The 26,642-nt window shown below is 43.8% G+C and overlaps 1 protein-coding gene across 1 annotated transcript in view; it reads left to right on the forward strand.

Moving 5' to 3' along the window:
* PALMD (palmdelphin) overlaps positions 1-26,642 on the forward strand; it is a 76,414-nt gene that overhangs the window by 20,393 nt on the left and 29,379 nt on the right. Inside the window, exons 2-3 of the mRNA XM_075540269.1 lie at positions 2,214-2,294; positions 18,834-18,958. Coding sequence (XP_075396384.1) covers positions 2,214-2,294; positions 18,834-18,958 — 206 coding nt within the window. The remainder of the gene's footprint in view (positions 1-2,213; positions 2,295-18,833; positions 18,959-26,642) is intronic.

Genomic DNA, 26,642 nt, shown 5'->3' on the forward strand with positions numbered 1-26,642 from the left:
GTACATGTCTTTGTCTAGACCTCCATAAATGCCCCTTGACTCCCAGCTCCTTCCTCCATCTCCCTTGACTTCCCTCCTGCCCCACTACAATGCTCCGTCCCCACCTGGGCTACAGCTATACCTCTTCTCTACGCAACCTTACCCTTGATCATTCCCCACCAGGCCTGCCACTCCCCCCCTCACTACCATTTTGGGTCCCATGTTGTTCCCTTGTCCCTGTGATTGTTAACACCACTTCCTTACCCCACTACTCCTCCCCCACCCCAAGTCCCCCCCGAAACTGTCGGTCCCCTTGTTTTTCCTCCAGATAGTTCATCCAGCCTGTCCTATTCAGACAGACCCGTGGAGACACTAACATGCACGAAAACAAGACAGAGGCAAACAAAGCAACAGTATACAACCAGACAACAAAACAACAAAAACAAACCACTGACAAAGAACAAAACAAAACACGTCACAAAAGAAAAGCTTGTAGTTCGTTCGAGGATCGTTTGCTGGCCCTTAGGAGCATTTTCCAGTCCAGTCTGTTGGGGCAACACGCCCTGGCCCAAAGTCCACTTTCAGCATTCCCTGGGGACCTTGCCACTCCATTCCCTTGCTGTTCCGCTGCACTCCCCCAGTGATTTGCCTCAGTGTGGTGGGCTCAGGCCAGGTACAATTCCCACACTGTGTCTCCGGTGCTGTCCCCTGTATCACCCTTAGTCACTGAGGAGCATCATTTCTCATAGTGGGGCCAGCCATGTTGTTCTCTCTGTGGACTGACTGCTCTACTCAGGAACATCATCATCACGGCCTGGTGGGCCAGGCTGTGTTCCACTCTCTCCTCCTGCCCCTTCATCTGCTGCTGTGTGCTCTGATCAGATATGTCCATCTCCCGGAGCTGCAGAGTCAATGCCGTCCTTTGAAACAAATTCTTTTCGGGGGAGGGGTGAGCTTCTTTCTGTATGATTAATAGGTTGTGTCTATTTTTATTTAACCAATACTTAGCGAACACAGTGTCAAGAATTGTTCTAGGCACCTTGACATACAATTGCTCATTTATGGGTATATCTTAATAGATATATGCAATCCTTGTACCAAGTAGGAGGAAAATGAGCCTACCCCTCCCCTAAGGTTAGACTGCCTCAGAGCCCCTCAGGAATAGTTCTACTCAGTCCTGTAGGGTCGCTGTGGGCAGAACAGACTTGATGGCAGTTGGTGGTTGGTGGACTAGTGCTGAGGAGCATGGGGATACAGTGCTGGAAGCACTCAACTCATAAAATAAAGTCAGCAGTTCGAACCCACTAGCAGCACCTTGGACAAAGAATGTGGCAGTTTGGCTTCTGCAAAGATGTTTACCTTGGAAATGTCTGGAGGCAGTTCTGTGACTGCAAGGTCATGGAGTCAGAATCGAGTCCCAGGCAGTGGGCAGTGCCAGGTGACCCCGCTTCATGAGGTCATTGAGGCACAGAGAAGTATTGTGTCCGTAGTCACCCAGCTAGTCAATGGCAGAGCTAGAAAGTTGGAAGCTTTACTAGAAAGTAAAACCCTGGTACATTCAGTTATGCCTCTTGCTTTTTGAGACAATGCAACTGAAACAGTGACAGCTAGATTTCTCTATGTTGTTGTTGTTGTTGTTTATTTGTTTTTGCCTCTGCTGAAAGTCTTCTTAATGTTAACACTCATGGTTTCTCTACGTTTCTTATCATACCATGTAATTCAAGGAGGAAATAGCCCCATCCTCTCCCTCCCTGGATTTCCAATGAGGCCTAAGCCAGCCTGTTTTTCCACATGCATGGGCCTTTCATGCAGCCGTTTCTTCAGCCTTGTGCCAAAAGTTTCGCTCCTCATGCCTCTTTCAAAACTCCCTCCTGAAATTCACTTTTGCCATTGCATTACTCAGTAGCTTAATCTTACTTGATTAATGGGCCAGGCCGGGGGGAGGGGGGGGCAGGGGGGAGTCAAGTAGGTTAAATAAAGACAAGAAAATATTTTTAATCTCTTTGAAAACCACTATATATATATATATATATATATATTTGCATATGCAAAATGCTTTGAATATCTTACTTTGCTCCCCTTTGCTGTGAAACTTAAGTTTCCAAAGCAACTTCATACCAAGGCCAACAGTATATTGCTGGCCAACCATTCAGATAATAACAACCCCAGAAAAAAAATACTTAAGCAAATTGAAAAAGGGAATTATTCTGGGACTTTTTTTTTTTTCATTTCAGGATAAACGAAAAATACAGGAAGAAATCTCACAGAAGCGCCTGAGAGTAGAGGAAGAAAAACTGAAGCACCAGCATTTGAAGGTAACTTATGACTCATTTCATTTCAATTATCCTAAATGACACCTAAATTTCAGTAGTACATATGCTTTACAAAGGTAAAACTTTCAACATAGTTCCACTAAGACCTTAACAACCAGTGTCCAACAACCTAGTAATATCTGCATATGGGATTAATATCTTCTAGTAAATGGGTAGAAACTTAAAAATCACAAGTCTCCCTCATTACAGAACTTCCTTGCTTTCTTGGGTAACCTTGAGAATTTGGCCCTTTACATGGCTTTACTTCACATCCCAAGGGAGTGGATCCAGCTAGGAAGTCCCTTTTGAAATCTATGAAAGGCCAGCCATCCCCCAGGGGACACAAGACAGACAAGTGTCTGGCCTGGTTAAGTATGCTGGCATTTAAAATCTCAATGAAAGGAGTCCAACGTTGTTCCAGTGTGGGGGGGTTCTTGTTTGGCTTTGTTTGGACTGAACATGAGCTCATCGCCAGAAATAAACTTCCATTTTTAAAATCAGACTTCACATCTTTTGCTGGGTGTGGTCATTTTGTAATTAGAGTCTATTGGGTTTCAACGAAACCTCCCAACCACTTCATTCCCATTCTGCCCCCTGCTGAGAATTCGCATATCCACCTAAGATGTATACTAAATGTAGATACACACACATACACACACACACATACACGAACTGAATACATAAGAATCCACGTGAGGAGTTGTAAGAATCACCAGATTTTGTTAAATTATACGTTCTGATTGAGTTTATCTAGGGTGGAAATGCAAATTCTCAGCACAGTGTCCCTAAAGAGGGTCTGCAGTGGGGGAAGTAGTGGGCACACCACATTGGGTGACACCAGTAGAGGGGAGACACCAAAATGTTTGTGAATTCTTTCAGCTGAAATGTATTGGTTTTTATAAAACTATTCTGTCGGTAGTTATAACAACCAAAAGAAAAACAGCTTATGTGTATCAATACACCCACAAAGCTAAAATCATGCTGATTTACTTTCTGAACCTTCTAATTCCCTCCGGTCAGACCTTTCATTATCAGTCAATTGACATGACACCGGAAAAACTAAGGTTTTGTCTGCACAAGCTACAGTCACGTGCTGTTGTGCAGCCACTGGTTCTGTCAAATGTTCTGGTGTTTTGGCTACAGTGTTGTGGTCCTTAGCATTTCTGAGGCTTTAGCAATTTTTTCAGTATAATATAGTAACTAGAGGAAGGGGGGAGTGTTTCAAACACTGCCGTCCAACAGATTCCAACTGTACATAGCAACCCAAACTGAACTTCGTTACTGAGGCAGACAGCCTCCTTTTGCTCCCTTGGAGCAGCTAGTGGGTTTGAACCGCTGACCTAGCATTTGACAGTCCAATGTTTACACCACAATACCACCAAGGAGCCTTGGGAAAGGGAAAAGGAGAAAAAACAATGTAAAGGCTTCTGCTTAGTACTAATAATGTTATAATGAGTAATGTAACTCGTTGTCAGAGGGTTTTATGAAACACATTTGTTGGCCCACTGCCCTTCCATCCATTTGAATCCTAGTGACCCTACCCACATGGGAGAACAGCCCCTTTGTCTTTCCAAGGCTATAAACCTTGACGGGAACAAAAAGGCTCGTGTTCCTCCCTCAGAGCCACTGGTGGCGTCTGCTGGCTGACTGCGGGGTGAGCAGCCCCATGGCAACCCACGGCACCGCCAGCACTGCTTCTTCTGTGGTTAGGATTGCTATCATCTAAGAACTACCGCATACCAGTCTGTGATTTCCAATGATAGTTAACATTACTAAGGGCTCCGCACGATCCTGTATAAGCAGAGATCCATGGCAGTAAGCATGACATCGTGACTGACCACACTGGGTGACACCAGCCCTATCGACCCCACTGCCTCAGCGTAGGACTGGGCCAGTACGAACGAGTCCAAAGGCCTGATTGCAACCCTGGACCATGCAGCTGACAAACAGAAGTTGCATGTGAGCAAACGCCAAGCAGGAAACTGTACTGCATCTGACAGGGCTTCCAGCCATGGTTAAATAAGTACCCTTCATAAAACAATAAAGCAGCACGCACCAAACTGCTGGCCTAGGGACTGAAGGTCAACGTGCTCAATTCAACAAAATCCAGACCTCTGATGGATCAAATAACAACCCCAAAAAAACAGAGTTGAAGATTCCAGTTACCATCCGTACTTAGCCTCCGTGTTCAGGGCTCTGCATCTCTTCTCTGCTCTGACAGCAGTAGACCTTTCAGATAGATGCTGCCAATGCACAGTTACCTGCTACTCTTACACTGTAAGTCACGATGGATTTACTTAAGCAGTAAACGTGGTCAAGAAATACACACATAGTCGGCGTGTATTCCCAGAAGATCAATGATTCGAAAACAAATTTACCAAGTGATCTTAGTGCACTTCAAACTACATAAAATCTCTGTCAATTTTGAAAGAGCTTATTTCTAGCCCCCAAAGCCACTCTGGTGTGTTTTTTTCTCTCTCATTCTCTGCCTATGTCCTTCTTCTTTCTCACACACACTGAGAGAGAGAGAGAAAGAGAGAGAGAGAGAGAGAGAGATGGAACTCATAAGCACTTAGTAGTTAAGCAATAACACCCTAGTCTTCAGCAATTGCTGTCCTTGCACTCTGGGTTTTCAAATAAGAGAATTGCTCGAGGTAGAAGACAAAGATGAAGTACTCTCTCCATTCATTCTAGGAAATAAATTTCACCCAGGAAATAGCTGACTTACTGCAATGTTCATTTCTAAAGTGGAATCTCAGCTCAATACATCCACACAACAAAATTCAGAACGTAGTATATGATCATCCCTATAGATTTGTATTCTGAAACCCTGGAGACTCTTCTAATGTAACCCAGGGAACACATATCTCATGCCCGGGGCTGCTGTATCTGGTTGTACAGATAGCAATTATCTCTTTCATTGAAACAAAGTCTCTATTAAAGGCATGGGGTTTGATCTGAGTCTTCAATGATAAGAAAAACTTATAGAAGTATTCATAGGCCTTGCATCTAATAAATATTCATTTAACACCATGAATCTGGGAGGTGTGGCCATCTGCTTCAGTAAAGATTGCAGCCTAGGAACCCTATGGAGTAGATCTTTTCAAAGGTTGCTGTATGTCAGAATCAACTTGATGGCAATATGTTCGGTTTGTTGGTTTTGTGTACAGAGAACTAGACATTATACAAAATAATAAAATTTAGCCTTTGTCCTTAAAAATAACGGATGCATATACTGAGTGGCATTTATGTGGTAGTGAATCCTATGCATAAGGCATAAGCAGGAGTGTAGAGGAAAGAGTGTTGGGAGCCGAGGAAAGTGAGAGAGGGGTGGGGTTGTTGGGGCTGGAAAGACGAACCGGAAGGAAAGATATTCTACAGGGTGAGTATAGCATGGGTGGAAAGAATACTGGGTGCATTTGGAGAGAAGTGGGGATGTGTGAGGCTTGGCTGTAGGGAAGAAACTGCAGGCATGGAACAGCAGTCAGATGTCAAGTGGGAGTCCATCTGAAAGGGCAGATTCCAGGTTAGCTCAGTCTTGAGATTCAAGATGGAGACTCCAATCAGATAGGCCTAAGACCCAGCCTCCTCTGGGAAATGGGACTGGGCACTCATTAACGTGGGTTTGTAGGTCAAGTAACACAAATCCAAACCCTGACAGTATGAACGAGGGCATGTACAAGCAGTCCTATGCCTTGGCTGTTTTGGAGTCCTTAGGCGAAGCTCAACTACTAGGCGAAAGGTTATCAGTTCAAACCCACCACTCAGGGTTCCAAAGACAGAGCTGGAGATCTTCTCAGGAGGCCGTGGCCTTGAAAACCCTGCGGAGCACACAGGGAGTCTCCAGGAGGTGGGATCAACTTCCCAGCAACTTTATAAAAAAAAAAAAGAAAGAAAGAAATGAAGACATGAATGGCTTCATATATTTCCACTTAAATGCTACAAAAAGTTCCTGAGACACATTGAAAATTACTGTAAATGTTAATGTAGATCGTTCAGTCCTGAACCCCACATCACATTGACGTCATGCTGCAAGGGAGTTTCCAAAGACTTTGCTGGCACTGTTAGCACTGTGCAGCAGCCCTGGTGGTGTAGTGGGTAATGCATTGGACTATGAGCCTCAAGGTTGGGGGTTCAGACCACCAATACCAGTGGCCAATACCAGTCACTCACAGAAAGATATACGGTCCCAGAGACCTAAATTAGTATCATCATGAGTTGAAGATGACTACATGACACTGAGTCTTGGTTTTGGTTTTAGTGTTTTGTTTTGGTTTTTTGGTTTTGTTGGCATTCTGACATTCATACAATTCTGATATTTGTGCTCTAGGAATCTTCCTCCACCCCTTGTCTGTCAGTTTTCCATACTGTGGTGGATCATGTGTTGCTTCGATGCTAGAAACTATGTCACTGGTATTTCAAATGCCAGCAGAGTCACTCAAAGGGAACAGGTTTCAGCAGAGCTTCCAGACTAAGAAAAAGCAAAGGATTTAGCTTTCCACTTTGGAGGAAGAATCCACTGAAAACCTTTTGCTTAGATTTGAAGCACTGTCAAGTACTGAACACCGACACAAAGGAAGCTGAACATTGTCGGAGTCTGCTGGCAGATGGGCCCCTCAGGCCCCAGGGCGCACGAAAGGTGATTGAAGAGGAGCTAACTTCTTGGATGGGAAGTGGCCATGGTGATGAGTCCAGTAAAGCCAGTGGGAGTGGAGCCTTCAGGGTCTTCATTTGTTGAGGGAGCATGGCTCGAGGCAAAGAGGAACAGCTGCAAAAATATGCTAATGATAGGAACCTGGAATGTGCAAAGTATGGATTTAGGAAAATTGGAAGTCATCAAAACTGAAATGGAATGCATGAAAATCAATATCCTAGGCATGAGTGAGCTGAAATGCACTGGTATTGGCCATTCTGAATCAGAAAATCATATGATTTACTATGCCAGGAATAACACAATGAAGAGGAATGGAGTGACATAACAGACAGGATCTTGCTAAATTTGTCATAAAGTACAATTCCCCTCAAGGGAATCCAAGCAAAAACAACTATTATTCAAATTTATGCACCAACCACAAAAGCTAGTGATGAAGAAATAGAAGAATCCACCCAAGACTTCAGTCAGAAATTGACCAAACTTGTGATCAAGATGCATTCACAGTTATTCTTGATTGGAATCAAAAGTTGGAAACAAAAAGGAAGGAACAGCAATTGGAAAATATGCACATGGTGATAGAAATAAAGCTGGAGATCGCATGACAGAACTTTGAAAAACCAAATACTTATTCATAGCAAATACCTTTTCCACTACACAAAAGGAAACCATACGCATGGGCTTCTCCCGATGGAATACACTGAAACCGAATTGACTACATCTGTGGGCAGGCAAGATGAGAAAGCTAAATATTAGCAGCTAAAACCAGATCAGGGGCCGACTGTGGAACAGATGATCAATTCCTTATATGTAAGTTCAGGATAAAGCTTAAGAAAATTAAACCAAGACAACAAGAGTCAAAATGCAACCTTTAGACTATCCCACCTAAATTGTGAGAACACGTCAAGAACAGATTTCAGTCATTGGACACAAATGACAGGAAATATGATGACTTGTGGGAGGGCATCAAGACCATCATTCATGAAGAAAGCAAAAGGTCATTAAAAAGACAACAAAGAAAGAAAATATTAAGATGGATGTCAGAAGAGATGCTGAAAGTTGTTCTTCATCATAGGGTAGCTAAAGCAAATGAAAAGAATGAAGTCAATCAGCTGAACAAACATTTCTAAAGGAAGCTTGAGAAGACAAAACAATATACTATAATAAAATGTACAAAAACCTAGATTTAGAAAACCAAAAGGGAACAACACACTCAATGTCGTGAATTGAACGAACGCAAGAAAAAGTCAAGCCTTGAATTGCAATTTGAAAGATTCTTTGGGCACAATATCGAATGGCATAGGAAGCATCAAGAAGATGAAAAGAACACAGAGTCACTGCACCAAAAAGAATGGCCTACATTCACCATTTTAGAAGGTAGCATGTGAGCAAGAACTAATGCTGCTGGAGGAAGAAGGTCAAACTACAAAGAATGCTTTAGTCAAAAACAAGGCTCCAGGAATTAATGGAATACACCTGGAATCTGTCAGCAAGATGGCGCTCTAGAACAGTGGTTCCAACCTTCCTAATGCCGTGACCCTTTAATACAGTTCCTCATGTTGTGGTGATCCCCCCAACCATAAAATTATTTTTGTTACTACTTCATAACTGTTATTTTGATACTGTTATGAATCATGCTGTAAATATCTAAGATGCAGGATGTAGTTTCATTGTTACAAATTGAACATAAAGCATAATGATTAATCACAAAATAATATGTAATTATATATTGTGAAGTATTTATTTCTAATTACAAATAAATGGAATTTTGTCTTGAAGCATGGTGTAGTATGGGTAACAGTCTTCATGTCAGGTACTCGTACGTGAGCATATCTGCATGTGGGTGGACCCACCTGAAGACAGAAAGAAGAGCGGTGTCTCAGTTTCTAAGACCATCGGAAATATGTGTTTTCTGATGGTCTTAAGTGACCCCTGTGAAAGAGTCTTTCGACCCAAAAGGGTCACAATCCCCATGTTGAGGACTGCTGCTCTAGAAGAACTCACTCCTCTATGCCAGGAAATGTGGAAGACTGCTATCCTGTGTTAGTCTGGGCGGACTAAAGAAGCAAACTCATAGACACTCAAATGTGTACAAGAAAGAGCTTTATATAAAAGAGCAATTGTATATTTAGAAAGCATCCCAGCCCAGTCCAGTTCAAGTCCATAAGTCCAATATTAGCCCATATGTCTGATACAAGTCTATGAATTCCTCTTTACACTCATGCAACACATGCAATGACACTGAGTGCAGGAAGATTACAAGCCAGTGGGTGGAAAGTCTTATGGATCCAGTGGTGGCGGAAGCATCTCAACACTGGCGTGGGTCTCCACATGGCTCCTCTAACTCCAAGGCTCTGGCTCCATCCCATGTAGCTCCATGGGGCTTGTCAACAGGAATGTCTCACAGGGAAAGAGTGTGGGTCCTGCCTCCAGCGAGCTATTGATCTCCTTAGCACCTCCAAATGAGGTTATCAAGCTGTTACCTGATTGACAGGCTAAACTCCACCCCTTTACTTTTAGTCATCTCAAGTTCACAACAGATTATGTAACTACCACAGATCCAAAGAATGGTGGCCCAACATGATGTTCAAACTATAGAACGCTATCATTGATGTCACACAAGTGGAATTTTGCTTAGGATCATCCAATAACAGTTGCAGCAGTTACATTGACAGGGAGCTGCCAGAAGTTCAGGTCCAATTCAGAAGAGGACATGGAACAAGGGATCTCAATGCTGATGTCAGATGGATCTTGGCTGAAATCTGAGAATATCAGAAAGATATTTACATGTTTTTCGTTGACTATACAAAGGCTTTCAACTCTATGGACCATAATACACTGTGGATAACCTTGAGAAGGGAATTCCAGAACTCTTTATTGTGCTCATTCGGAACTTGAACATGGATCAAGGCAGTTGTGCAAATAGGATGGATGGTTTAAAATCAGGAAAAGTGTGCATCAGGGTTGTATGCTCTCACCATACTTGTTCAATATGGATACTGGATTACATCAAGAAGCTGGATTACATGAAGAAGGATGCGGCAGCAGGATTGGAGGAAGGCTTATTAACAACCTGTGATATGCAGATGGCACAACCTGGCTTGCTGAAAGTGAGGAGGACTTGAAACACTTGCTGATGAAGATCAAGGATGTGAATTACAGCTCAATGAAAGGAAGACCAAAATCTTCACAACTGGACCAACAGGTTACATCAAAATAAATGGAGAAAAGTTTGAAGTCAAGAATTTGTCATTTGGTCAAACATGAATTCAAGACGTATTCACAGTAATTGTTAATTGGAATGTAAAAGCTGGAAACAATTGGATCCACAATCAATGTTTATGAAAGCAGCAGTCAAGTGATCAAAAGACACATTGTCAGGAGAGACCAGTCCCTGGAGAAGGACATACAATTTGGTAAAGTGGAGGGGTGGTGAAAAAGAGGAAGGGCCTCCACACGATACATTAGCCTCGTGGCTGCATCGATGAGCTCAGGCAGTGGAACAATTGTGAGGATGGTGCAGGACTATACTGTGTTTCATTCTGTTGTGAACAGGATCGCTATAGTTACAGCTGACTCAATAGCACTTAACAACAACAAAATTAGTCCATGGGACTGTTTCCACGGGTCTTTCTATTTTCATGATTCTTCTTTCCTCTGGGTAGGGAGAGATCAATAATTATATCTTAGATGGCTGCTCACAATATGGTAATATTTTAATTACAAATCCAAATTGTGTGTTTGATATTTCTCTGAGAACAGTTCTCAAGAAGAGGAGCCATTTGTGAACTAGTGATATTTGTGTGCTGTGTAGTGGATTTTAACTCAGATTGACCCTATATGACAGAGCATGGAGTTGTGGGCTTGTAGGCTGGAAACTTTACAGCAATACATTATCAGGTTTTCTCTCCAGGAACTACTAAATGGGTTATACTACCTACATTTCGTTTAACAGCTGGGCTCCTTCATGAACTATGAGCAGAGTTTTATAAGACTAAAATTAAAGTTATTCCTAACCAGATAGAAAAACAGTAATATAGACTTACATTAGGCTATTCTGGTCACGAGAATCATTCTCTGCCCTCTGTAACTCAGCATCATAGATCATCCATCTGAATATTTCTTGTAGTGATAGGGGTGTAATCAGCTGAAACTGCCCTCATAGGTGGTTTGTAAAGATTGTAATTTGGTTAGATAATTGTAACCAGTTCTCTTGGCTATTCATTAAAAACAAAAAAAAAGAAAAGAAAAAACCTCACTGCCATCAAGTTGATTTCGACTCACAGTGACTGGAGAAGACAGCGTAGAGCTGCAACTAAGAGTTTCCGAGATAGTAATTTTTTTTTATTATTATTGTTTTATTAGGGCTCATACAACTCTTATCACAATCCATACATACATCAATTGTGTAAATCACATTTGTACATTCATTGCCCTCATCCTTCTCAAAATATTTGCTCTCCACTTAAGCCCCTGGCATCAGGTCCTCTTTTTCCCCTCCCTCCCTACACCCCCCTCCCTCATTATTATTTTGTCATACTTACCCTGTCTGATGCCTCCCTTCACCCACTTTTCTGTTGTCCATCCCCCCCCAGGGAAGAGGTCACATGTAGATCCTTGAAATTGGTTCCCCCTTTCCAACCCACCCTCCCAGTATCGCCACTCATACTACTGGTCCTGAGGGAATCATTCGCCCTGGATTTCCTGTGTTTCCAGTTCCTATCTGTACCAGTGTACATCCTCTTGTCTAGCCAGATTTGCAAGGTAGACTTGGAATCATGATAGTTGCAGGGAGGGACGTGGAGGCCCAATGTCCTTCTGCTGCCTTAATACTAAACCTATAAATATATGCACATAGATCTATTTCTCCATCCTCATATATAAATATCTTTGCATATATACATGTCTTTATCTAGACCTCTATAAATGCACTTTGCCTTCCAAGTCTTTCCTCTATTTCCTTTGACTTTCCTCCTGTCCCACTATCATGCACATTCCCCACCAGGGTTTCAGCAATTCCTCTTGGTTACATTACCCTTTATGATGCCCTACCAGGCCTCCCACACCCTCCTCACCACCAATTTGGATCACTTGTTGTTCCTTTGTCCCAGGGTTTGTTAACACCACTACATTTCTCCCCACCTCCCACTATCCCATGTCCACCCGGAGCTGTCGGTCCTGTTGTTTTCTCCTCCAGATTTTTCATCCAGCCTATCTTATCTAGACAGACCTGCAGAGATAATAACATGCACAAAAACAAGACAGATCAAAACCAAGCAACAATGTACAACAAAAATAAACCAATGACAAAAAAATACAACAAGAAAGAAAAGCTTGTAGTTAGTTCAAGGATTGTTTGTTGACCTTTAGGAGTGTTTTCCGGTCAAGTCTGTTGGGGCACCGAGCCTTGGTCCCAAAGTCCACCTTCAGCATTCCCTGGGGACCTTGCCACTCCATTCCCTTGCTCTTCTCTTGCACCCCCTTAATGTTTTGCCGCAGTGTGGCGGGATCAGATCAGGTGCAATTCCCACACTGTCTCTAGTGTTCCAATAGGGCTATGGGTCAGTGAGGGGTGTCGTGTCTCATAGTGGGGTCAGCCATGTGGTTCTCTCTGTGGACTGGCTGCTCTAATTGGGAACATCGTCTTCACGGCCTGGTGGGCCAGGATGTGCTCCACTCTCTCCTCCTCCCCCTTCATCTGCTCCCATGTGCTCTGATCAGATATGTCCCTCTCCCGGAGCTGCAAATTCAATGCCGTCCTTTGAAATAAATTCTTCTGGGGGGTGGGGCAGGTGTCCACTCAGTAGTTGGGGTTGGGGTCTGCCCCTCAGATCTCTCCACTGGTTCCCTACTCCACGCCAGCATGTTGCATTCTCATCTTGGAGCCCTGGTTTGAAGTCTGATCCCTCTTTCCCTGTGGAGATATAAGCAATACCCTCCCCTTGGATGGGTTAGTCCCCTGTGCCCCTGCTACCATTTCTTTATTATTATTTATGTCCTTTCCCCACCAGCCTTTTAGTTGTATACCATGTGTATCCCTGTATTTGGTCTGGTCCCTGCCATATTACCTGGTCCTCACCCCAGGAATATTTGTATACAGTAGCTTTTTCCCTATGCCCTTTTTTGCATTTTTTAAGCATACCTCAGTGGACTTTGACTTCTTTCCATTCTTAAGCCAATGCTATCTTAGGGGTCTGTTTTCTCTTTGTTGCCCTCTGGGTGAGGTTGTTCTATGTAGTGGTCTCTTATTTATGCTTGATGAGTGTTGTTCTTCTGCCCATCCTGGGTTGGCAAGGATCTTTTGTAGGGCTGGGTTTCTTCTATTGTATTCCTTGAATTTTTCCTTGTCTGGGAAGATTCTTACTTCTCCATCTATCTTGATCGATAATTTGGCTGGGTAGAGTATTCTCGGGTTTGCATTGTTTTCCTTCAGTTTTTAGAATATGTTACTCTACTCTCTCCTCTTCTTCATAGGTTCTGCTAATTGGTCTGAGCATATTCTTATTTGAGAACCTTTATATGTGATTGCTTGTTTTTCCCTAGCTGCTCTCATGATTTTCTCCTTTTCCTCAAAGTTGGATAGTTTAACTATTATGTACCTTGGTGACTTCTTCTTGGGATTCAATATAGCTGGTGTTCTTTCAGCATCCTGAATGGTTGCCTGGTTTTCATTCATTAAGCTAGGGAAGTTTTCCTCCAAGAATTCTCTTACTATTGTTCCTGATGACTTCTTTGTTGTGCTTTCCTCCAGTAAGCCAATGATTCTAATGTCGTTCCACTTCATAGCATCAGACATAGCTCTTAAGGTTTCTTTAGCGTCTCTGATGATATTATTAGATTTTTGTTCACGTTTGTTAAAGTCTGCTTGGTTGTCCTCCTAGTCACTGATGTGGTTCTCTGATTCCTCCAGTCGATTCTCGAGGTCCGTGTTTCTGCTACTGGTTTTTGTTATCTCCTCTCTAAGTATTTCCCTTTGGTGTATGGCCTTTTCATCCTTTTTCTGTATTGTTTCCTTCATATTTTGTATGACTCCAAGTAGCGAATTTCTTTCTGTGGCAGCTCCAATGTCTGCTTCTTCTATGCATGTCATTATGTTCAGGACACCTTCTGCCATTGCCTTTTGTTTCTCCTGTTTTTTCGTTGAGGTCCTTGGGGCTGTTTGCTTTGTGTTGTTTTAGAGGAGCCAGGTGCCATTTTCCAAGGAGTCAAAGAGCACTGGCTTTCTCTGGGAGACTTATATGAATGCTTCTTCAAACTGCCTACAGCTAAATTCACTATGGAATTAACATACCACTTTATCCTCGTGTGGCTTCCCTCTCAAGGGAGTGACCCAGAAGACTGGTGGGTTGCCTGCTTTGGTATTGCGGAGTTGGGCAGAGGTTCCTGCAGCAACCTGGAACATTCATGAGTGTTGGCTGAGCTACCTTAGGAACCCCAGGCACACAGGCAGGAATTCCTGGGTAAGAAGTTGAGCAGAGTATTCCCTGGTGGAGGTCAGCAGGGCTTTCTCACCCTCAGGCTAGCTGCACTGAGTGGAGCTCACCTAGCTGGGTGTGGTGCAGGTGTAAATGCCCTAGGATAATGGGAGTAGTCTGGGGGTCAGCAGTGGAGTGTGAGAAAAAAAGAGACAAAGAGGAGAAAAAAATTAAAAAGTAAGCCCATTGAGCCTGGGCAGGGGATATAGTGAAGAGATGGAAACAAATGCAGCAATGTAGCTGAGTCTTGATCCCCACTGGTGGAGTTGCAAAGATTTAGTCCGTGCCCCACGGCGGTTGCAGCAAGCTGTGGCTGTGTTAAGACCTAGCCCCACTACAGGCTCCAAAAGGTCCAGCTCCGGCAGAGACAGTGGCTGGGCCAAAGTCAAGCCCCAGCTGCCAAGGTCAAGCCCCAGCTGGCCTCCACTGAGGTAAGCCAAAAGCCTCTAGCCCCTCAAAACCCCGTGGGTCTATGCCTACTTATCTTTATGATACTCCTGCATTCCAGCTGAGTAGAATTTTCCTCCAACCAACTCTCCTGGGCTGAATTCTGTGGAGTCCCTCTGGTATGTGTTACTCCATCACCATCATCCTGGAAGTCCAATAGTACCTCTTTATGGGAGTAGAAAGCCCCATCGTTCTCCCTCAGACCAGCTGGTTTCAAACTGCCAACCTTTCAATTAATAACCCAATTTGTAACCAATCACTTCAAGCAATATTGTACAATTGCTACCAAAATCAGTTTCATTTTTTTTACTTTTTTATTATTAAATACTTTTATTGGGGACTCTTACCTCTCTTATCACAATCCATATATTCACCCAGTGTGTCAAGCACATTTGAACATATGCTGCCATCATAATTTTCAAAGCATTCTCTTCCCACTTGAGCCCCTGATATCAGCTCCCCATTTCTTCTCCCTCCCTTTCCCACCTCCCCTCCCTCATGAACCTTTGATAAGTTAGAGATTATTATTTTTCATGTCTTACATCATCCTCAATTGTCCCTCACCCACGTTTCCATTGTTCGTTCCCCTGAGAGAGGGTTATAGGTTGATCCTTGATTGATTCCCTCCTCTTTCCCCCCACCCTCCCCTAATCCTCCTGGTATCTCTACTCTCATAGTTGGCCCTGGGGGTGGTGATTGAGTTATCTATCCTAGATTCTCTGTGTTGTGGGCTCTTATCTGTAGCAGTATGCATATTCTGGTCTAATCTGATTTGTAAAATAGAATTAAGGTCATGATAGTGGGGGAAAGGAAGCACCAAAGAACTAGAGGAAAGTTGTGTGTTTCATACGTGCTATAGTACACCCTGACTGACTCATTTCTTCCCTGTGACCCCTCTGTGAGGGGATGTCCAATTGTCTACAAATAGGCATTGGGTTTCCACTCCATGACCCCGTCCCATTCATCTTGCCTATGATTTTGTTGTGGGTCTTAGATGCTTGGTACCTGATTCCATTGACACCCCATGATCATACAGGCTGGTGTGCTTTTTCCATGTGGACTTTGTTGTTTCTCAGCTAGATGGCACTTGTTTATCTTCAAGCCTTTAAGACCCAAGAGGTTATACCTTTGATAGCCGGATACCATAAGCTTTCTTCACCACATTTACTTATGCACCCATTTTGTCTTCAGCAATCATGTCAGGAAGGTGAGCCTCACAAAATACCGATTGTTAGAACAAAGTGTTCTTGTGTTGAGGGAGTACTTGAGTTGAGGCCTAATGTCCATCTACCATCTTAATTCTTAACATATATATATGATTACTTAGTTCTATTCTCAAAGTATTTTCTTCCTTCTTGAACTCCTTGATATGAGTTCCCCCTTATCCCTCCCCCAAACACACACCTTCCCTACCATACCTCCATGAACTTTTATTATAGTTGTTATCTATATAGGTTCATCAATCCTGGGTTTCCTACTGAAAAAACATAGAAAAATACATAGCAAAGATTCAAAAGGCTACCTATAATGACAAAATATAACAGAGATAAACCCCAATATGAAAGGGGAAAAACAGAAAATAATTAAAAACCATATAAAGCCCAAAGTATATCAGAGGAGAGATCAATTGACAAAGGTTTAACCGTTCAAGTCAGATTCATCATTTTAATCTACTATAGTCAACTCTCCAATACTCTGTCTGGTAACCAGTTTATTCCCATCCCTCAATTATGGTTAGAGGAAATCACCAGAGACTTTTTGTAGATCCTTCAAACGTATTTTGGGGTTCCAATGCCATCCATAGCCTTCTGTACACCAGAATCTCACAATTTAAGCTCTGATACTCCTTTGGATGTCAATTATATGATTTACAATCCTTGGATCATGGATGTTGGTGGGTTTCTTCCAAGAGGGCTTAGTTGACGTCTCATTTTGATGCCTGCTTGTTTGGAAACAAGCCTTTAAGACACCAGAGTCTATTCTGACAGCTAGACACCATCTAATTTGTTCACCACGCTTTGATATAGTATCCATATCTTCCTTCATGAGGGCAAATATCAAGCAGGGCTATGTTGTAAGAACTAATTGTTCTTAGATTGAAGCTAGGATTTGTTATGAACCCCAAATTCATTCCTAAATCTATGTTTTCTGTCTGCCTCTGACTCACCTTAAAGACATCCTTGTTAATTTATGGTAGAGAATCTTATTGATCATATCCTTAGAGCATAAGGACCTTCTGTTAATAGTGTCATTAGTGTCATTGATTAGCCATAGCACTAATTTTAGAACACTATTGAAAGGAAGATTGAACATGTGTAGGCTAACTACATAACACAGTACCTGAATCACTCATGTGTACACAGGATGCTAGTTACACAAATGATGGGAGTTGCTTGTTGGGCAAAATTTACAATAATATTCACTGGCAATGTCAATCACAGGTCTGCCAGAATAATACATGTTGTAATACAGCAAGTAGGGCATTGAAGTAGTAAGTCAATGTTGGTCTGTACCGACAGTTTAATACTCTTGATATAGCTGTCTTCTCTTCAAACACCAAGTAATTTCAGTCTTAAATCCTCAGGTTACAGATACATTTGAGGTAGAGTCTACTTCACGTAGTTGGGTTTCTACATCAGATCCCTCTGGGATGGCCTTTGGAGTGTGTTGTGCACCTTTAAGATCCAGGATTCAATGCCTCAGTGTTCTATGGCACTTAGCCTGGATTCCCAGGGGGTGTACAGTAACTCAGGGCAATGTGGCTTATTAAGTGCATATTACCAGGCATGCTCCCCTCTTAGGATGCTTAAAAGTGCTGTTAGTCATTCTTTTCCCCTACTAGGAAGTTGGTCGTCCCCCTTTTTCTATTAAGAGACATTAGTATATTGTGTCTCTTCCTTGGTTTCATTTGCTTTAAGTCTCCTTAGGAATTCGAGGAATTTCTTTTTTGTTTTCAAGCACTCACAATAGGCGTTTTTGTCTACACGATAACACCTATGTTTTTTGTATTGTTCACCTTAACAAAAAATTCAACAATTAACACTGATCTGTGTTTGTTTATACAGATCAGTGGATTTTGCAGATCATGTTATTGGAATGGGTAGATACCTGAGCTTAAAATATGTTGAAATCCAGAAAAAAAGATTCCCAGAAGAAAAGCTAACTTTAAAGTTTAGTATATATATATATATATATATATATATATACTTCTTGTTTTATCTAAATACATATACTAAGTATATGGTTGTAAAATACACAAACTAAGCCAAACAATCAATTGCAGGAATATTTTTCTGAGCAGCCACTGCATGCTATCACTGGTGTGTATCTCAATATAGCTTCAAGGAGCTTGTATTACATTGATGACACAAAATATGTACACTTGTTAGTGTTGTTGTTAGGTGCCATCGAGTCAGTTTCAACTCACAGCGCCCCACAGCACAACGTACTGTCTCAGACCCGGGCCAACCTTACAATTGTTTCTAGGTTTGAGCCCATTATTGCAATCACTGTATCAACTCATCTCCTTTGGGGCCTTCCTCTTTTTCACTGTCCCTCCACTTTACCAAGCATGATGTCCTTCTCCAGACCTGGTCTCTCCTGACAACATATCCAAAGTATGTAAGACCAGCCTAACCTTTCTTGCCATTAAGAAGCACTCTGGGCAAATACCAATAGAGACATCCTATGATCTTGTCTCAGTATAACCACTCCAAACACATAAAGCTGCATGATTCTGAAATAAGAGGGTTATTTAAGGGTGATGATAAGTGGGTGGGGGTCTTCTGTAGAGTTTAAATTATTCTATTGCAAGCAAGTCTAAAACTGAACATGTAAAGCAGAAGTGGTTTTAAAGGAGGTTCAAGAAGAGTGGAGAGAAGCAGGCAAATCAGCTAGGACTTGAAAGCAGGAACAGATTTTGGGAACCCTTGGCTCCATCAGAACACATTTTTATGTTTCCTCCATCAGAAAAAAGCCTTGAGGGAGAAATGGCTTCTGGATGGAATCAGCAGCGGAAGAGAACAGGAAGAGATGAAGAAGCAAAACCAGCAGGACCAGCATCAGATCCAAGTTCTAGAACAAAGTATCCTCAGGTATGGCCCTCGCTGAGCTAGTCCAGCGAGCAACCCTTCCCCTGGGTCTTGTGCAGTGTCGTATACATGGGATCTATTCTCATTATCGCGGGCATAATCAGGCCTTCCATTTGCATGTTTCATCAAAAACAACTAACTAAGAAAACCCACCCATCAGCAATGCAGAATTTTTCCTAGAAATTACACCTGAGCACAGCAACATAAGACTTAGTAAGTGTTCAGTAGTGATTTGCCCATACCTCTTTAAACCCATTTCTTCCTCCACAAAATGGTAGCAACAATCCCAGTCTTGAAGCATCATTGTACAGCTTGTAAAATACATAGACAAAATACATAAGCCACACATGGCAGGTCATCACAAATGGCATTCCTGCTTCGCCGCCCTGGCCCCAATCTCCCCTCAGGACAAGGGACCATTCGAAGGGTGGGTTTACACTGCACCTTCATCACATCTCTGCCAGGCTCTCCCCAGTCACCACCATTATACACTGAAGAGAGAATAATACAGACTTACTTCACTCCCAGTTCCTCCCCACCTGCCCTTCGTGCACAATCAAGACACATCAGGCCACTACTGGCATAACTTAGGAAGTGGCCTAACTGCCTCAGCTTCAAATGGGATGTGCAAGAACTTCAAAAAGCTAACATATAAAGTCAGGTTACTAGTTTTACCACAAAACATAACATAGAAGAAACATAGGAGAAAGGACAAAATCATTTTCTTCACAGCCCCTATGAAGAAAATGGGATTTCTGGGAGTAGACTCACTCACTGCCATGGTAATAATTTAGAGTATATCCAGTTTTGAAATAAGGGTTCCTTTCAAAACTGCCCCACCACACACTAATTTTTTATTTTTAGTGAAGATTGTAGGAAAGACCAGAAGACAAAAAAACATTCAGTAACTTAGGCCACTTTGTCCATATATTATTATAAACACAAAAAAGTAGACTTAAAATTAGCAAAAAATGTGGGGAGGAGGGCTTTTATATCAACAATTTCCACCTTACTTTCTTAATTGCATGCGCTTCCAGACTTAATTTTACAAAATCATGGACCAGTCCCCTTTCCTTAGAGTTTTGTAATTTAATAACCTTTAGAGGATAATGTCTTATCATTTAAATGTTTGCACATAAGACCCCTGCATTATTCACTCAAAAGTATAAAGTACTTGTGAAAAGTAGGTAATTTTAATTAAAAATCAGTAAATCAACTCTAAGCTTACAGGTTGGAAAACGTGTTGATTTTAGTAAGGCATCCGTTCTTGAAAACTTCTTACGGACCCTGCGGCTTAGCCAATGATGCCTTACCTCTCTGCTCAGGACAGAGCGCTTGTCTCTGAAGGAGTTCTGAAGTTAACCCCTGTAAGCCCTTCCCCCTGCTCCCACCCCGCCTTGCTTTCCCCTGGAGCCTGCTTCGTAAAGTCACTCCACAGACTGAACACCCTCAACTTCCTGGCCATCTAACAATAACCGAAGCGGCTCCCCACAATCAAACTCCATGAACAAGTTGGGGCAAACTTCTGAATACTCCCAGAGCTTCTACGAGGACGCGCCTGGTGGTTTTCCCTTCTTGCGTGCATGCTCTGAGGAGCGATGAGCGTTTAGTACTGTGCACAGCGGCGTGCTGAATGAAGACCTGTGTGACTGTAAACAGAAAGAGGAGAGGGACAAAAATAAGCCAGAAGCGAGAGTGTGGAAGGAAAAAATGAAGAGACCGAGGGAGAGGAGGAACCGATGCTTGTCACATTATATTAGGCACTAGACACTTTACATAGATTGTTCCATGTAGTCCTCATAATGAGTAGGTATTATTATCTTGACTTTTTCAAGGATGCTTAAGGAAGCTGCACTGTTAGGAAGTGGGAGACCGGACTCTTGACCACCCATGCCGGCACTGTGCGACAAACGCTGGACTGAAGCCATTAGGAGGAAGAGGGAGAGGCTGTGTGTGCGCCCATCGAGGTTTGCAGCCTTTGATTTACGGCCTCCGAAACCTGGGAGCACGAATGGCCTTCATGCATTCATACATGGGTTTGCTGGTACATTCCCTACCGAGGCAGGGGTCGTTCCGGGATAACGCCTCACCTGGCTCGCGCTGTGTACCCTCGCACCCGCCGTCCATTGTGCATGGGGGTCACCTAGGGCCGACTTCACAGCTGCCAAGAGCAACAACATGTTACCTATGACATTCGGGAACACAAAGCAAACTCTCTGAGCCAAGAAAGGCTGATCTCTTCCAGGAAGCCTTGGAAGCATATTGTGTCACTTGGCTTTCCTTCCTCAACAGCCCTACCATCTTCGGGGTCTTCTCCCACAGCCCCTTGTCTCTTTGGGCCGTTGCCAGTTACACACTGCATGGATGGCCCAGTTCCTGACCCCCCGCCCCATTGGAGGTCTCCCGGAGGCAGGCGACTGACTCAACACTCCTTTGCTAGCGACAGTTTGTAGCCATCGCGTCTGTTCGGAAGCCTTGGCAAGCCCGCGTGTGTGCAGTGGGACTGCCCCCAGAGGGGGTTCCAGGCTGGTGGTTCAACGGAGAGCGTTGGGCTGCGATTCGGAGGTCGGCAGTTGGAAACCACCTACAGCCCCAAAGGGAGGAAGACGGGGGCTTTCTAGTCCCTTCGACCATTACAGTCTCAGAATCCGCTCGGAGTCAGCCTGGACTCCGTGACAGGGAGTTTGGTTGGCACCTCTTAGAAGCCCTCTTCCAAAATGCCTTGACCATTAGTGCCGCCCCCGGGGACCCCCAGGTCCCTTTCATCTCTGGAGAGAAACTATAATGGCCTCATGGTTTGTTTGTAAGTGGCCCTGTACAATTTGCAAAGCGCTTGCCTTTACATTAATTCAGTTGATCAATACCAGCAAGCCCAGCTGGAAAGCGCTGTCACCTCCGTTTGGTAGGAAATGGGCCCAAAGAGGCTGAAAGATTCCAAGGAAAAGGCGACACAAATCTCAAAGGCAGTGGGAGCCCGCGCTCTGCCGCGCTCAAGGCGACAAAGAGCTGTAGATGAAGCCGGCAGCAGGCCTAGCCCCGACAGTGTGGTCAGCAAACTGTTGTGTGCAAGGCGAAGTCCTCCAAAGATGCACTGGGCCCGCATTCGGGAACCGTTGGCGTCGCTGGGGCCCACAGAGGCTGTCCGCGGGATTAAAAACAAGCAGTCCGGGTGCAGAATGTTCTGAAAGCCGCACGCGGAGACGAAATAATACCTGTCCCTCCTCTGCACTGAGCATCCTCCGCGGTGCAGAAGCCACGCTGCCAAAGGAGCTGAACATTTTCTCCTCCGATATTGCAATAAATAATCGGATGCGTGTTTGGTGGTTTAATTCAATCTTTCGCCCAAACTACTACCCGTAGTGCTTCATAAGACACTTTTTTCTTTTCCTTTTAGCCAACTAAGTACAATTTCCTGTTGGCCGTGGATGGCCATAGAGCCGACTGGTCTGGTTGAACCAACACTATCTTCCTCCACAAAGCAAGCAAAGCCACCCAATCCCTGGCTGTCATTTAGCACTTGACTCCCGTGCCTGCTCCAGGGTGACATTCACCATGCTGCCAGGCCTCTGGGCTAGGGGATATGATTTTAATGGGTGTATCAAAACAGAAACGTTGCTATTACCTCCGACTCTGTAGCGGCCAAACATGGCCCAGGGAACTTCCATTTCTTTGACGCTCACGGTTTGACTTTGGAGCTCAAATCCCTGTTTGCTGACCACTCATGCTGAAGCTTGGCCCTGCTCTCTTCTCTGGTCGAGCCTCGGTTTCCTCGCTGAAACAGTGACCATGATCGCTACTTTCCAGGATGGCTGTGAAGAAAAACACCCCGATGTGCCCGATGTGTGACCGGTGTTGAAATGGATTAAGTGGTCTTCCTTATTAAAAGTCAAAAATAAATTTTTAACAAGACACTGCCTGGAGCCCAGTTTTTGGCTTTTTATTATGTAATTCACGAAGACCTTGCACTTACTTGTGCTAGTACAGGGAAGCTTTTTCTTTGAATAAACAGATTAATATCCAACTGGGCTCCTTTCCATCTGGAAATAATCGCTGGATGGTCTGTGAGGCTTGGTGAGAGTGCTCCTACCAGTTGCTGTCACGGACTCCTAGCAACCTCCGTATGTGTCGATGGAGACCTTTGCTCCGCAGGCTTTTTGATGACTGACATTTTGAAGCAGAGCGCACAGGCCTTTCTTCTGAGACGTCACTGTGATGATTCCAGATTCTAACCTTCTGGTCAGGAGCGGAACACAACCACCATTTGTACCCAGGATCTCCAAGATGCTAATTAGAAGGGCTAACTTTTGTTTGCTTAGTTCTTTCTTTATTAAAAGATCATTTTATCGGGGACTCTTACAGCTCTTATAGCAATCCATACATCAATTACATTAAGCATTTCTGTACATTTGTTGCCACCATTATTTTCTAAACATTGACTTTCTATTGAGCCCTTAGTATCAGCTTCTCTTTTTCTGCCTCCCTCCCCCTCAACCCTCATGACCCCTTGATAAATTTTAAATTATTATTATTTTCATATGCACACTGACCACTGTCTCCCTTCCCCCATGGTTTCTGGTGTTCTTCCCCCTGGGGGGTGGAGGGGGGGAGGCAGGTTGTATGTCGATCGTTGCACTGGGTTCCCTCTTCCTCCCCTCCTCTCCCTGTCTTCCCCTATCCTCCTGGTATCATTACTCCCATTCCTGTTCCTGGATTCTGCGTCCTGAGCTCTTATCTCTTATCTGCACCTACGCACATGCTCCAGTCTAGCCCGCAGTAAAAGGCAGGACTGGGGTTATGATAGTGGGGGGTGAGGAGGCCTCAAGGAACCAGAGGAATATTGTGCATTTCATCGGTGCTCTACTGCACCCTGGTTGACTCATCCCTTCCTTGTGACCCTTTTGTAAGAGCATGTCCCATTGTCTTCAGATGGGTTTAAGGTTTCTGCTCACCCTCTTGTTCTCAACAATATGGTTTGTTTTGCTTTGTTTTCATTTGTTTGCTTATTTTGGGGTCTTCTGATTCCTGTTACCTGATCCCATTGACACCTCATGATCACACAGGCTGGTGTACTTCATCCATACGAGCTTGTTGCTTCTCTGCTATATGGCTGCTTGTTTAACTTCAAGCCTTTAAGACCTAATAACCAGGGGCACCATCAGCTTTCTTCACCACATTTGCTTATGCACCCATTTTGTCTTCAGCAATTGTGCTGGGAGGGTGAGTATCTCAGACTGCCAGGTTGTTAGAACAAAGTGTTCTTGTATCGCCATATAAATATATGTACATAGGCCAATGCCTTTATTTTTATGAATCAATGTATTTACATATGTACACACCTATGCTTATACCTCTATCCATAGCTTTGCTTCCTAGATCTTTTCTCTGTTTCCTTTACCTTCCTCCTGCCCCACCATCATGCTTGCCCTTCTTCCACCTTAAGTAATTCTTCCTATCAAGATTGCTGTTGCTCCAACACCCCCAGGATCTCTACGTCCTCCTTGTTGTTGATTTTAATTCCCTAGTTGTTCCCTTGTCTATGGCGTTGTTTGATCACGGCTCCCTTCCCCTTCCTCCTTCTCCCCCCAAGTCCCTCTGGTCAGCTGCTTTCTCCTTGGACTTGCTTCCTGTGCCTATCTTATATAGGTAGGCAAAACAATAATAACGGAGACCAAACAAAAGGAACCAAAAAAGAGAAAAGGAAATATATATATATATATATATATATATATATATAAATGACTAGCAAAACAAACAAACAAAAGTGCATACATAATTCCCGGTCCAACTGCTGACCTTATGACTGTCTCCCTACTAGTCCTGGAGAAATTCCAGGAGCTGCCCCTCATACCCTGAAGTCTATTCTGGGGGCTCCGCAGGGGCTTTGTGGCGTTCCTTTGTTCCCGTTGCTGATCGGTTATGTTCCTTCCTTCGTTCACCCTGCTATGGGGTGTTCAGACTGGACTCACTCCCCACCATGTGTCCCCAGTGTTGTCCTCTGTCACGTATGTTCCAGTGAGGGGACAACATGCCTAGAGCTGTGGTCAACCCTGCAGTCCTCTCTGTGCCTTAGCAGCTCGGTGCAGGGACGTTGTCCCCCCAGGCTTGGTGTGCTGATATGAGGTCTAGACCATCCCTTTTCTTTTTCCTTCTTGGTTTCCTTCCATGTGAGTGTGGCATGCTGGCCCCTCTCCCCAACCTGTAAGATTAGTCTTGTTCCCTGTCACACATACTTCTAGGGTGGGGGTCAGTTTGGCTCTGATTGGGGCCAGCCCTGTGACCCACTCTTTTCATGCATTGCCCCACGTGGTTACATTGCCCTCCAGGTTTGGTGCACCGTGGTAGTGTCTGTATGCACACTCCCTATTCTGTGGAGACATAACCGGTACTCTCCAGAGGGGCTAACTTTTATCTCTCTTGAAAGAAGTACAATCAGAATGTGCTCCTTGGAGGCAAGGATGACAGGACTTGTCTTACATACTTTGGACGTGTTGTCAGGAGAGGCCAGTCCCTGGAGAAGGACTCATGCTTGCTAACGTGGAGCAGAAGGCCCTTAACTAGATTAATTGACACAGTGGTTGCAACATTGGGCTCAGGCGTGGGAGTGATTGTGAGGATGGGGAGGACCTGGCGGTGTTTCATTCAGTTGTGCAAACGGTCGCTATGTGTCAGAACCAACTCAATGGCACTTAACAAAAGCAACAGTTTTTACAGAGCATTTGCTATGGACCCCCACCCCCCAACTGTGCTCGGCATTGTATATGTTTTCCTTTCCCTGAATCTCACAACCACCCTGTTAGGTAAGTAGGATTTAACAGATGAGAACTTTGAAGGCTTACAAAGGTTCTCTTGCCTCAGGTCATACAGCAAAATTACCAAAGCCAGGATTTAAGATCTAATTAAAAATCTTAATCATAAAACTAAAATTGTGCCTGAGATTCTGCAGGGAAAAATGATGAAAATTAAATCTTGCAAACTCTACCCTTTTATAGAACTTTTAATTGCCAACTCACACTATGATTTAACCCTTGGTGCATCACTTTGTGCAGACATCCAGGGGACTCCGTGACATATTAAAACACTCAGCGAGTCCCTTGCTCACGAATAACCCTCAAGTGGAGCCTGTGTGCTTATTCATCCTCTAGCTTTTCTTCCAAAGAGAGGCAGCATTTTAGAAGATATGGGAGTTTCCATGGCTTCTTTCCCTGAGTCACATTCATAGCTCCAAGTCACAAATGAGTATTTCACTGGGTGCCCTGATTAATACCTGAGGCGGGGAAGTGTTCCCAGGAGTAAAGCTATATTGAAAAGCTGCTTGTGAATCACTTTGCTTAAATAGCATTTCAATTTGCCTCCCAAATGAATCCTTCTCTTCCTATGACCTCTGAACCATTGGCTCCTTTGATTGAAGACACAGGTGCAACTCTAGCACTGCCTTCTCAGCCCAAACACCCACATGCACAAATGCATAGGTTGGCTTCGAAATTCTGTCCTGACACTTCCAATCTTTTCCTCCACCTCCAAATCAATTCCCCAAGCACCCCAATAAGCATATCAAGGACCTGTGCTTCCAGGGTCTTGCTCCTCACGACTGCCCTGCAGTTCTCCATGACCTCCCTCTGCCAAATTGCCTGGCATCAAACTCCCCTCCAGACTCCTCCTGCTTCTTGACGTGTGTCCAAAGACCTCA

Source organism: Tenrec ecaudatus, chromosome 1 (assembly GCF_050624435.1).
Source record: "Tenrec ecaudatus isolate mTenEca1 chromosome 1, mTenEca1.hap1, whole genome shotgun sequence".
Classification (NCBI taxonomy): domain Eukaryota; kingdom Metazoa; phylum Chordata; class Mammalia; order Afrosoricida; family Tenrecidae; genus Tenrec; species Tenrec ecaudatus.